Raw genomic sequence first — 13,629 nt, forward strand, 5'->3', positions numbered from 1 at the left:
GTGATGTCACAGTACAGGGACGATGCACACAGTGATGTCACAGTACAGGGACGATGCACACAGTGATGTCACAGTACAGGGACGATGCACACAGTGATGTCACAGTACAGGGACGATGCACACAGTGATGTCACAGTACAGGGACGATGCACACAGTGATGTCACAGTACAGGGACGATGCACACAGTGATGTCACAGTACAGGGACGATGCACACAGTGATGTCACAGTACAGGGACGATGCACACAGTGATGTCACAGTACAGGGACGATGCACACAGTGATGTCACAGTACAGGGACGATGCACACAGTGATGTCACAGTACAGGGACGATGCACACAGTGATGTCACAGTACAGGGACGATGCACACAGTGATGTCACAGTACAGGGACGATGCACACAGTGATGTCACAGTACAGGGACGATGCACACAGTGATGTCACAGTACAGGGACGATGCACACAGTGATGTCACAGTACAGGGACGATGCACACAGTGATGTCACAGTACAGGGACGATGCACACAGTGATGTCACAGTACAGGGACGATGCACACAGTGATGTCACAGTACAGGGACGATGCACACAGTGATGTCACAGTACAGGGACGATGCATAGGGCGCTGATGGTACCAAAGATTAAATGGGTTGTCCGAGCTTTTACTATTGAAGACCCATCTACAGAATAGGTCATCCATATAAGACACCCGGCACCCCCGCCGATCAGCTGTATGAGGAGACGCGCCGTCTCTCTTCCTGTCCACTGCTGCCGTCTATGGTCTTTGCCACAGACAGGCAGAGAGACGGGAGATGGCACGTGCGCACTGCCTCCTCATACAGCTGATCGGCGGGGGACCCCTGCTGATCCGATATTGATGACCTATCCTGTAGATCCGGTCATCAATAGTAAAAGCCCGGACAACCCCTTTAAGTTTTTTTAAAACTTATACAAAATATTTTAAGACGAGGGGGGCAGGTTTCAGAGGCGGAGTGCCTCCTCCATCAGTCCAGGACTTGGCCCGACCGCTGCCCCGATGAAGGAGCGTACACTTATTACCAGGAATCGCAGGCCGCGGGCGGTCCACACTGTGCTGCAATCATTCGCGCCCAAGTCGTCAGTCGCTAATAACGGATAATTGTAAACCTGTCTTAAAGGAGCAGAGCGCCGTATCATAACCGGAAATACCTGCGACCCTTACGATGCAATCACATGATCCAGTCTGTAGGGAGAAACAGGTTCCGGATTATCACATATTCTGGACTATCGGACGGGAATATGCAATACCAGATCCTTCAGGGAGGCTAAAGGAATATGGAGGCACACAAGGCTGGCTCCAAATCTCTTCCGCTATTTGTAGGATTATCAGACTCTCTGGATGATCAGAGGGCGGATTATAGGAATCGCACCACAGCGGCGCTCTCCCTCTGTCTCACTGGTCCTGGTTCATTGCTTTTCTATTCTGCAGGGGGATTTTCCACTTTTTGGAGTTCATTACCTCTCCGTTCCTGTTCTTGCGCCTCCCCCCCCCTCCCCCCCCCCTTTCCCCCCAGCGGTTTCATCTTCAGTCCTCAGCACTTAAGAATCCTAGGGAAATCCCTGCACCCGGGAGGTGGGGAGCAGAGCTGCGGTCTGGTCTTCGATAGATCTTCAAATAAAAAAAAGTGCCCCCCCCCCCCCCCCCCATGGCCGCTCTACTCCCTCGGCGCCATCCGTGAATAGCTGAGACAGATGGGGTCAGTCCAATAATCCGGAAGGTTTGAGCATCCAGCATGCCGGATTACAAGAGCCTCGATTTATCACATACTGAGAAATGAAGGCACCAGGGCCTACTCCCCGTCACTGGTTTCCGTATGGACAGATGTAGCAGAGCTGATATCGTCGTTGCACTACAATAAACCTAGTATGTATACCTGCAGGCCTATGGGAAACAGATTATATACTGCGATATACATGTCATATGACAAACCCAACTCTGCTACACCCGTCTATTTCCGGGCTATTCTATAGGGGTCACTACCTATGGCTAAGGCGTGACTAATCACCGACCGACACCTTAGCTGCATTGTATATTGGAGCCTGAAATCCACTGACTGTCTCATTAGAGATTCAAACTCCTGCCCTGCCTGTCCCCTATGCTTTATACCGCAGTTCTGCTTGTTCAGACAGGCCAGTCTGCCTAAATGGGGCAAATGAAAAAACGAGGTCAGTCCAATAATCCGGAATGTTTGAACATCCAGCATGCCGCATTACAAGAGCCTCATTTTATCACATACTGAGAAATGAGGACCTGCCTTTCCCCATGCTTTATACTGCAGCTTTGCTTGTTCAGACAGGCTAAATAGGCAGCAATATGGGGAGATGTGTCCCTAAGCAGACTTGCCATCCAGATGTCTTGGAAAGGTTGCAGTTGTATTAGCAGTCATACTAGAGGTCACCCAGCTTTCCCAGGAGCAGATAACTGAGAAATGGCCGGACCAAACACTTTACCGCTTACTGCAACAAATCGAGGACCCGAGGGAGGTTTCTGTAGGGGTTGCCCAAGATTTGAAAAACACAGTTACTTAATTCCAGAAATGGCGCCACCACTGTGCACAGGTTGCGTCTGGTATTGCATTTCCACTCCACTGAAGTGAATGGGCGCGAGCTGCAATACCACCCAAACCCTGTGGATAAGTGTGGCGCTGTTTTTGGTGGAAAGCGGTCAGGATTTCTAAACTTGCACAATCTTTAAAAGTTAAAATCTTCTTGAATTTCCAAACTGGAGGACCGCAGAATGATCTTCACGACAAGACGATCGTAAGAAGCAGATTCTTACCAGATTGGTGAGGGGACGGGACGACTGTACGAAGACGGAGACTCTCTGTAGAGAGAACACATCACATGTCACACAGTGAGAACATACGTGAAATCCCTACAACCCCCCCCCCCCCCCCCCCCCTCCCCTCGTGGGGTCATTTCTTTCCTGGCAGCGAAGTGTTAAGACATTTCCATTTTTAGGCGCCACGGTTAAAGTGAAACTGAAGCGAGTAGTCAAATGAGGGCAAAGGAAATCCACCGGCGATTACACCAGAGACTAAACAGGGAAGGTTGTGACTACTGGGGGGGGGGGGGTGCGGGGTCTGCACTGTATACGGGGGCGTCCACGGACATGGCCGTCACTGGTGGCTAATAAGAGGAGATCGGAGGGTCACATCTCCACCGCCATTAGTCACAGCTTGTATCAAGTAGCCGCTGGCTTCCAGCAATAATTTGTATCTTTTTAGTACCTAGAAAGTCAGCAAGCTGCTGTTGATGGATCTGGTATTTGATTATGCATCACAATTAGAATCATGAATGCACAAGGCTGTCCCCTCAGCTTAGGTTTCACTGCAGTTTGGATTTACAGCTTTTACCACTAGCAGGTACCGGTGAAACATCATTCCTCTTACTCTATAGCACCTAGGAAGTCAGCAGCTGCTGTTGATGGATCTGGTCTTTGATTATGCATCTAATTTGTATCATGAGCGCACAAGGCTGCATTCTCACCTCACAAACAAAAAATGTATGAGGTAGACGTCTCATCTGGAATAAATGTCACGGAAAGGTGAGGCGCTAAATCTAATAAACTTTATTGAAACTATTAAAAACAGGGCAATGTATCCGCAATACGGCAACGGGGCGCACATGCCCGCGTGAAAGAGGCCTATGGCTCCATTCACAAGTCCGCAATTGTGCGGAACGAGTGCGGACCCATTCATTCTCTCCGGGGACGGAATGGATGCGGATAGCACACAGTGTGCTGTCCACCACCGCATTTCCGGAGTGCGCCCCCGATCTTCTGGTCTGTGTCTCCGGATAAAATTAGAAAATGTCCTATAATATATAGGCATTTCTATGGGGGTGCCGGCCGGGGGTATTGCGGATCCACAATACACTACGGACGTGTGAATGGCCCCCAAGGCCTCTTTCACACAACCTGTTTTCTTTTTCCGTTTAAGAGCCGTTTTTTGCATTCCGTATACCGAACCATTCATTTCAATGGTTCCGCAAAAAAAAAAAACGGAATGTACTCCGTATGCATTCCACTTCCGTATTTCCGTTTTTCCGTTCCATTGAAAGATAGAACATGTCCCATTATTGCCCACAAATCACATTCCGTGGATCCATTCAAGTCAATGGGTCCGCAATTTTTTTTTTTTAAATGCATCCGTATGCGTTCCGTTTTTGCTGAACCATCTATTAAAAATTTTATACCCAGCCCAATTTTTTCTATGTAATTACTGTATACGCCATACGGAAAAACGGAACAGAAACACAGTGGAAACAAAAACGGATCCGTGAAAAACGGGCCACAAAAGGCCCAACACATTACTAAGGTCAGATATCCGTCACTACTGAGACACTGACCAAACGGTCTCTCACAGCCAAATCACTCCGTACGCAGTTACCTCCGCCCCTTGTTGCGCTGGTACTCGACCTGGTAATTACTGATCGAGCCGATACATCAGCCAACAATACTCTGCATTTACGCGGTGACACGTTCCCCTGTTTGTAATAGTTTCAATAAAGTATATTAGCTTTAGCGCCTCACCTTTCCGTGACATTTACTGCAGTTTTGTCTTGCAACTTTTTGCCAGCATGGCGTGTACTAGTCACACATCATTTCTCTTGCTTTTTAGCACCTAGAAAGTCAGCAAGCTGCTGTTGATGGATCTGGCATTTTATTACACATCTTATTTGGTATCATGAATGCACAAGGTTTTACTGCCGTTTGGATTTACAGATATTACGAATGGCAGGTACTGGTGAAACATCATTTCTGTTACTTTTTAGGACCTAGGAAGTCAGCAAGCTGCTGTTGATGGATCTGGCATTTTATTACGCATCTTATTTGGTATCATGAATGCCCAGGGCTGTACTCTCACCTTAGGTTTTACTGCCGTTTGGATTTACAGATATTACGAATGGCAGGTACTGGCGAAACATCATTTCTGTTACTTTTCAGGACCTAGGAAGTCAGCAAGCTGCTGTTGATGGACCTGTTATTTGACTATGCATCTTATTTAGTATCATGAGCGCACAAGGCTGTATTCTCGCCTTAGATTAAACTGCGGTTTTGACCTGCGGCATTTGCCAGCATGGCATGTACTGGTGAAATGTTATTTTAGCGTGTGTATCTGGGGGTGTTAAGCGGGCCCTCCGACATCCGTATGTCCGATTACTGCATAGACAGGGGTGGTCTTCATGAGGCAACCCCTTTAAAACACATTTGTCATCCATCTAGCCCAAATTGCGCCAAGAATATTGTGCAGTCTGACTAGTAGTTACGAGTCCGCTGTGTTCCTAAGGGGCACCCCCACCCCCACCCACTGGGCAGTGACCGGGTGGACACATACAGATACAAGGTAGCCGAGAGAGGTTTAGTTCCTTTATACTTCTGGGTATACACACAGACCATAATAGGATCTGTAAACAGCAGATAACCTGCTTGTTGATGGTTTCCAGGCAGCAGAATAAAGAAGGTTTGTTACTTTGTTTCCTTGTAGAGATATTATGTTTCCACTGCGACAAATACCTGGTCTCTCAGGAAGGTCGCCGTATCCTGGGCGCAGGGGACTCTCTGCTCCCTCCAGTTGGCGGCATTCTCAAAGTTTGTATTAGGAATCCATTGTTTGTACGTGGCTTCTGATACGGAAACTGTGAGAAAAACAAACAAAAAAAAACAACGTATGTTCCCATAATTACATCGGTCAAAGGTGACGGGCGCAGCGAGATTGACGGACAAACCCAAATTCATAGAAATATTGGCTGGTCCATTACAACCCTCCTGCCGGTGCTGAGGGGGAGAATAACGGGACCCTGTAGGGGATTCACAGGCAAGTATGGGGCTGCTGGACCAGCGGGGGGGGGGGGGGGGGGGGGGGGGTTACACCAGAAGATGCGGGGCCCCAGACGAGACAGCTTGTCTGTATTATTCTAAATATACCAAATTCATCCATAGTGTCAGACAGGGACCACCAGATATGTATTCTAGAGGCTCCACTGTTCAAAAAGTTCTATATAGTGATGCCACACAATGCCACCAATTCTACTACACATGAGGGTCGTTGAGGCTGAGGGGCCACCTTAAAGGGCATCTGTCAGCAGTTTTGTCTCTATGACACCGGCCGACCTGCTCCATGTGCACTTGGCAGCTGAAGGCATCTGTGTTGGTCCCATGTTCATATGTGTCCTCAATGCTGAGAAAAATGTTTTATTATATGCAAATGAGACTCTAGGAGCAACGGGGGCGTGGCCATTACACCTAGAGCCTCTGCTCTCTCTGAAACTGCTGCGCCCTCAGCATAGTCCATCACAAAATAAATCCCCAAAAACTTCCACTGGCCGGCCGTGAGGAGGGCTCAGGCGGCCCCCTGGGCATTGGCCCACCGGGAGATTTCCCTGTAAGGTCTATGGCCTATCCGCCCCTGCAGCCTTCTCTCTACCCACCAAGCACAGCGCCGTACACTGTATAGTGGCCGTGCTTGGTATCGCACTCAGCCCCATTCACTTCTACGGGGCTGAGCTGCTCCTAGGCCACGTGACCGATGAACGTGACATCACTGTCCTAGGAAAAGCTGGAGAAAGCCGTGGCACTACTGCGAGCGCTGGGGCCTTCTCAAACACCAGATTGGCGGGGGTCCCGGGTGTCGGACCCCCACGATCAGATACTGATGACCTATCCAGAAGAGAAGTCATCAGTACAAATCCTGTTTAATGCAGCAGACACTGGGTCCTATAGAAGATCCCTGCGTGGGCCGGTCTTACATTGGACCATACCATTTTGCAGATTTGCTACTATACGTGGGTCAGGCCATTGGGGTGGGGGGGGGGAGCACTCAGTTTTCAGTGTTTGTATCAGTTATGTTTCTCTTTCTCCTGTGTCTCAGTATCACAATGTATTTCAGATCAGGTCCAGTCATTCTAGAACTCGATATATGAGAAATAGCGAAATGAAAGGTGAAAAATCCCTTCATATAATTCCCCTCGTGTCCCCGTCACACTATTAATGGAGTCATTACCACCATCGGTATCTTGGCGGTTTTCACCCACCAGTCGGTCCTCAGGGACTGTCATTTCACGTGCACAACCCCCACCCCCTATAGAGACATTGGGGACTGAACCTGTGACCTATAAACCCCACAAGTCCTCTAATTATATCGAAAATGCTCGCCGGAAACCAATGTAAAAAGCCCTGATCCGCTATAAAGGTCAATATTCTGCGATTTAAAGGGAAACTGCCCAATATTATATTTTTTAAATATATGTATGCGATCATGCAGCTATCAAATATACTCGATAAAGCCAAACCGGCGGATGAGATCACAGCCAGTTACTGACATTTATTTGCCTATACCAAGGCAAAGCAATGGCCCCTTACGTTCAAAAAGCTTGGGGGGTTCGTGTGACTATCTATAGATATGATTACATGGGGGTATTCAACCACGTTTGTTAGAGGGGCAGCCCGTAAACATCTGCAGGGTTTCTCTAAAATTAGCTAAACATGGTAACTTTCTTCTAGAATCAGCGCCACCCCTAGGCACAGGTTGTGTGCGGTATTGCAGCAGAGCTCCACTAAAGTAAATGGAACACAGCTGCAATACCACGCAAAGCCTGAGCACAGGGGTGGCGCTGTGTTTTCAAGAAAGCAGCCATGCTTTTCTCATTCTGGACTGCCGAGATTTCCAGATAAAAGGAAATTGTCACATGAAGTGGTCTCACCACACAGATGTCCCCCCCCTGAAACCTGGCGCGATACCTTACTAACCTGAAGTGACACCTTACTAAAAAGAAGGACCTCCTATTGGAACAACATGGCTGACTTTTGGGGATCTTTGCCAAAGTCAGGAAGAGATCTTAAGAGGAACGCGACACCCAAAAATTGTCTACAGAGCATTTTTTTTTTCCATGCCATTATCTATATTTGAAAAAACTATCCTGAAACGTAAGTTTTCACTGAGTCTCATAATAAGCCGACACTTCTAGATCACTTCTCAGTAGTCATCTCATTATCATCATAGGTAGGATTGCAATGACATGTAAATAGATAGATAGAATGTATGTATCTACTCCCCCTCCCTGCACAATGACAGGTCACAGAGTTTGCCCACACCCATAGAGGCCAGCGAGTCTTGTCCAGACTACAGTTTCCCATGGTCCATATGGCTGCTGTAAAACATCTCTCTAAATGTAACATTTCTTAGAATATTTTTGTATTATTTCCATCTTTTATAGACATAATAGCTACAGTTACTTCTGTGCATGTCTGGAAGAGGCTCTGTCAACCCTATTACACCAGGCAGTAGGGTTGATCATGCTGAGTAAAATGATATTTTTCTTTCCTCTCTAGGGTTATTAAATGCTGACATATATTAATGTTTCTGTAAATGAGGTATTTGGAGCACTGGGGGGGGGGGGGGGGGGCTTGCCATAGTGCTAGCAGCAACACTACAGCTATGCCCATTGTGCTCTGTACTCCCCTTTGAGTGACAGGGTTGGTCATCTCGTTAAACCCCAATGTTCCCTCAGCAGCACCCTGGCTCAGTGACTGAGCGCTTGCGCAGTGAATCAGATGCTGCTTCCTGAGCTCGAAAAGCAGAAGATCCAGTGCGCAAGCGTCAAGTCACTGGGCCTCGGTGCTGCCGCAGGAACACAGGGCTGGATGAGAGTACAGAAAGCACAGGTGGCGTAGCTGTAGTGTTGCTCCCAGTGCTATGGCCAGCCCCCCGGTGCTCCAAACACCCAATTTACATAAATATAAAATTAATATATGTTGGCATTTAATCATTTTACTCAGCATGATCAACCCTACCAGGCAATATGTCTGGTATAATAAAGTCGACCGTGCTGACAGAAGCTCTTTAAAAGGGGCATTCCAGTTGGTACAAGTTATCCCCTATCTACAGGATAGGGGATAACTTTAGGATTGTTGGGGGTCCTACCGCTGGGCTATCCCCCAGAACTCCCAGAGAAATGAATGGAGCGACTGTGTGAATGTGCGACCAGCGATTCTGGTCATCTTAGGGGAGCTGCAAGCAGCCTGCAGGGGATATGGGGGGGGGGCCCGTTCTAGTGATCAGTGGGGGATAACTTCTATCAATCGGAATACCCCATTCTCCATTTATTCTATCTGTATTTTAGGATTTGTAACATTTAACTCATTTTAGATGCCACTTTTCTATCTGGAGGGTAAGGGCTCTTTCACACTTGCGTTGTCTGGATCCGTCGTGTACTCCATTTGCCGGAACTACACGCCAGATCCGGAAAAACGCGAGTGAACTGAAATCATTTGAAGACGGATCCGTCTTCAAAATGCGTTCAGTGTTACTATGGCAGCCAGGACGCTATTAAAGTCCTGGTTGCCATACAGTCATGTGAAAAAATTAGGACACCCTTTGAAAGCATGTAGTTTTTTGTAACATTTTTAATAAAAGGTTATTTCATCTCCGTTTCAACAATACAGAGAGATTAAAGTAATCCAACTAAACAAAGAAAACTGAAGAAAAGTCTTTTCAAGATCTTCTGTAAATGTCATTCTACAAAAATGCCTATTCTAACTGAGGAAAAAGATAGGACACCCTTGCCCCTAATAGCGAGTGTTACCTCCTTTGGCTGAAATAACTGCAGTGAGACGGTTCTTGTAGCCATCTACCAGTCTTCGACATCGGTCTGAGGAAATTTTACCCCACTCCTCAATGCAGAACTTTTTCAGCTGTGAGATGTTTGAGGGGTTTCTTGCACATACAGCCCTTTTCAAGTCACCCCACAGCATCTCAATGGGATTCAAATCTGGACTTTGACTTGGCCATTCCAGGACTCTCCATTTCTTCTTTTTCAGCCAATCTTTGGTTGATTTACTAGTATGTTTTGGGTCATTGTCATGTTGCATGGTCCAGTTCCGCTTCAGCTTTAATTTTCTAACTGATGGTCTCACATGTTCTTCAAGCACCTTCTGATACACAGTAGAATTCATCGTGGATTCTATGATGGTGAGCTGACCAGGTCCTGCTGCAGCAAAGCAGCCCCAAACCATGACACTTCCACCTCCATGCTTCACAGTTGGTATGAGGTTCTTTTCTTGGAATGCTGTGTTTGGTTTATGCCAAACATGTCCTCTGCTGTTGTGTCCAAATAATTCAATTTTGGACTCATCTGTCCAAAGAACATTATTCCAGAAGTCCTGGTCTTTGTCAACTTTATCTCTGGCAAATGTCAGTTTGGCCTCGATGTTTCTCTTGGAAAGCAAAGGTTTCCTCCTTGCACACCTCCCATGCAAGTTAAACTTGTACAGTCTCTTTCTGATTGTAGAGGCATGTACTTCTACATCAACAGTAGCCAGAGCCTGCTGTAGTTCTCGAGATGACACTTTAGGGTTTTTGGAGACCTCTTTTAGCATCTTGCGGTCTGCTCTTGGGGTGAACTTGCTGGGGCGACCAGTCCTGGGCATGTTGGCAGTTGTTTTGAAAGCCCTCCACTTGTAGACTATCTTCCGGACAGTGGAATGGCTGATTTCAAAATCTTTTGAGATCTTTTTAAATCCCTTCCCAGACTCATAGGCTGCTACAATCTTTTTTCTGAAGTCCTCTGACAGCTCTTTTGCTCTCACCATGGTGCTCACTCTCACTTCAACAGTCAGGAGCACACCAAACTAAATGTCTGAGGTTTAAATAGGGCAAGCCTCATTCAACATGCAGAGTAACGATCTACTAATTATGTGCACCTGGTGTGATATACCTGTGTGAGATCTGAGCCAATTTAAGAGGGAATACATGTGAGGGTGTCCTATCTTTTTCCTCAGTTAGAATAGGCATTTTTGTAGAATGACATTTACAGAAGATCTTGAAAAGACTTTTCTTCAGTTTTCTTTGTTTAGTTGGATTACTTTAATCTCTCTGTATTGTTGAAACGGAGATGAAATAACCTTTTATTAAAAATGTTACAAAAAACCACATGCTTTCAAAGGGTGTCCTAATTTTTTCACATGACTGTAGTAGTAGTGGGGAGCGGGGGAGCGGTATACTTACCATCCGTGAGGCTCCCGGGGCGCTCCAGAGTGACGTCAGAGCGCCCCATGTGCATGGATGACGTGATCCATGCGATCACGTCATCCATGCGCGTGGGGCGCCCCGACGTCACTCTGGAGCGCCCCGGGAGCCGCACGGACGGTAAGTATACTGCTCCCCCGCTCCCCACTACACTTTACCATGGCTGCCAGGACTTTAGCGTCCCGGCAGCCATGGCAACCATTCAGAAAAAGCTAAACGTCGGATCCGGTAATGCGCCGAAACGACGTTTAGCTTAAGGCCGGATCCGGATCAATGCCTTTCAATGGGCATTCATTCCGGATCCGGCCTTGCGGCAAGTGTTCAGGGTTTTTGGCCGGAGCGAAAAGCGCAGCATGCTGCGGTATTTTCTCCGGCCAAAAAACGTTCCGTTCCGGAACTGAAGACGTCCTGATGCATCCTGAACGGATTTCTCTCCATTCAGAATGCATTAGGATAAAACTGATCAGGATTCTTCCGGCATAGAGTCCCGACGACGGAACTCTATGCCGGAAGAAAAGAACGCAGGTGTGAAAGAGCCCTAAGAAAAGCAAACCACCTACAAATTTTCTTTTTCAAAAATAAAGTCAACAATAAATGACATAGTAACAACCCCGATCTCTCAGGTCCCAGCAGCTGCAATGGACAAGCCTTACCTTATTATAATGGCATTGATAAAGTATCTTAATACAGCCTGCAAGCGCCAGGGGCGGACTGGCCATAGGCCGATGCCCAGGGGGCCACCCAAGCCCTCACCACAGTGGCTGGGCACATAATGATGTGATGCTCTCAGCAATAATTAGTGCTAGGAGCATCAGATACTTATGTACCTGAGCAACGGAAGCATGTGCCCTCCTGGATTTAACTCTATCACAGTCCTCAGAAAGTATTTTATGCTGCACTGTGATATTTGGTTCTGCTGGGGCGGTATTTTGTGCTGCACTGTGGTGTTGCTGGCCCCGCCCACCTCTGTTGTGCCCCACCTTCTGTCCATTTGGACCAGCCTACAACATGGAGCCACTTTTTGTTTCTTTTTCCAGGGCCACTCGGGCCCTGGCCAAAGCTCTCTGGATCCGGCATTGCTGGATGGTACCGGAATGCCAGTCGGCTCTATACCGCCTGGCAATGCCGGATCCAGAGAGCAAAGAACCAGCCTGCCGGAAGTGTGGAGGAAGCCTTCCTCTCTGGATAACCGGCTGAACTGGATGGACGGAGGGCTGTTTTCAGACTCACAAACTATCTTACTATTCCACGCGGAAATCCATTTAAAATCCACCTCCCACTGATGCCAATATGTGCCAAAGTTCATACGGCGCAGATTTTTACGCATTGGTAATAATAAAGCTTCTATTCTTGCGGCAGTACATTCCTTTACAATCCTCTGCTTTCCAAGGAGAGCAGAACATAGTGTAAGGGGTTTGAGGGGCTGCAATGTAAGCGGTCATGGGAGTTTCACCACCCGGACGCCATTATACAACTGCTGCCATGCTGGAATGATAGGCCCCCCTTTGAATACTATCTCCAGTGTAGGACTACCAGTATTCCCGTCTCATTACGTTAGGGTATGCCGTTACTTTATCACTGGTGGGGTTGTGATCTCTAGGACTCTCACGGTCTGGCTGCAGTTCCACTGTGCATGGAAGAACTGGCAAAGCTGGGTCAGTGCCCCCTTAGTCTAAGGACCAGTTGGCATAACCTCCCCGTCAGTGTGAGGGAGCACACAACGAGTAGTTGCCCGTCCATTATCAGTCAGACAGAGCTTAAGGGACCCAATGCTAAAAAAAATGCCCAATCTGAGCCACATTTACGTTTTCCAGAATATTTCCCAAGTTTTAGTGCATTTTATATTTTTCTACACCCCTGCAGAATTCATAGAAAAAAAAAAAAATTGTAAAATGACCAGACAACAAAAATTCCAGACTCAAGTACTTATTTTGTCATTGACATTTTGTGCACACATTTCAATACCATTTTATGACCTTTCGTATCCTCCTGGGGAGGGAGGGGGTACGGCCGATAGACCCCCACCGATGTCTGACATTCGCTATCATTGCCCCCTACTATTATGATGTAAAATAGATTAAGAAAATCGGTACTTACTGACGGACAGGAGTGACAGCAGGGCCTGCACGGTATCCATTGTCCCCAGTGACTCCGGGGCTTCCTGCACCTTGACCGCTGTCATGTGATAAGGAGAAGAATCCTGCAGCTTCAGCACAAACCTTCACTGAGTGGTTTTCTTACAAGTTCTTTTTTTTTCCATAGGGAGAGAGACAAATACTTTTTAGCACTTTTTTTTTTCATTATTCCTTTGCAGATTTGCATTGTTTTTATTTCTAGTTCATTGCAAATTTTGCAAAAATTTATATTCCTTTTTGCAATTTGATGTCGCTGTTGGGCTCTGTTCATATCATGTTTGGCCCACAGGTTTACTAATATAACTGTTAGGGGGATGCAGCAGCTGGGACCCCCACCAACCTCATTCCAGTTGGCAAGCAACATGCAGTCAAGAATGAGACCTCAGCGCGCTCTTATTAATAGCGATTGGTGGAGGTCTGACAGCCAGCT

General features: G+C 47.2%; 1 protein-coding gene across 3 annotated transcripts in view; it reads right to left on the reverse strand.

Annotated features, from left to right (window-relative positions):
* Window positions 1–13,293, reverse strand: part of LOC122921223 (protein amnionless-like) — a 49,291-nt gene extending 35,998 nt beyond the window's left edge. For all 3 annotated transcript variants that reach the window (XM_044271182.1, XM_044271183.1, XM_044271181.1), the window contains exons 1-3: window positions 13,162–13,293; window positions 5,556–5,677; window positions 2,817–2,861 (exon numbers count right to left, since the gene is read on the reverse strand). In XM_044271182.1, coding sequence (XP_044127117.1) covers window positions 2,817–2,861; window positions 5,556–5,677; window positions 13,162–13,246 — 252 coding nt within the window. In that variant the 5' untranslated portion in view covers window positions 13,247–13,293. The remainder of the gene's footprint in view (window positions 1–2,816; window positions 2,862–5,555; window positions 5,678–13,161) is intronic.
* Between the last annotated feature and the right edge of the window lie 336 nt (window positions 13,294–13,629).

This window comes from Bufo gargarizans, chromosome 11 (genome assembly GCF_014858855.1).
Source record: "Bufo gargarizans isolate SCDJY-AF-19 chromosome 11, ASM1485885v1, whole genome shotgun sequence".
Taxonomy (NCBI): domain Eukaryota; kingdom Metazoa; phylum Chordata; class Amphibia; order Anura; family Bufonidae; genus Bufo; species Bufo gargarizans.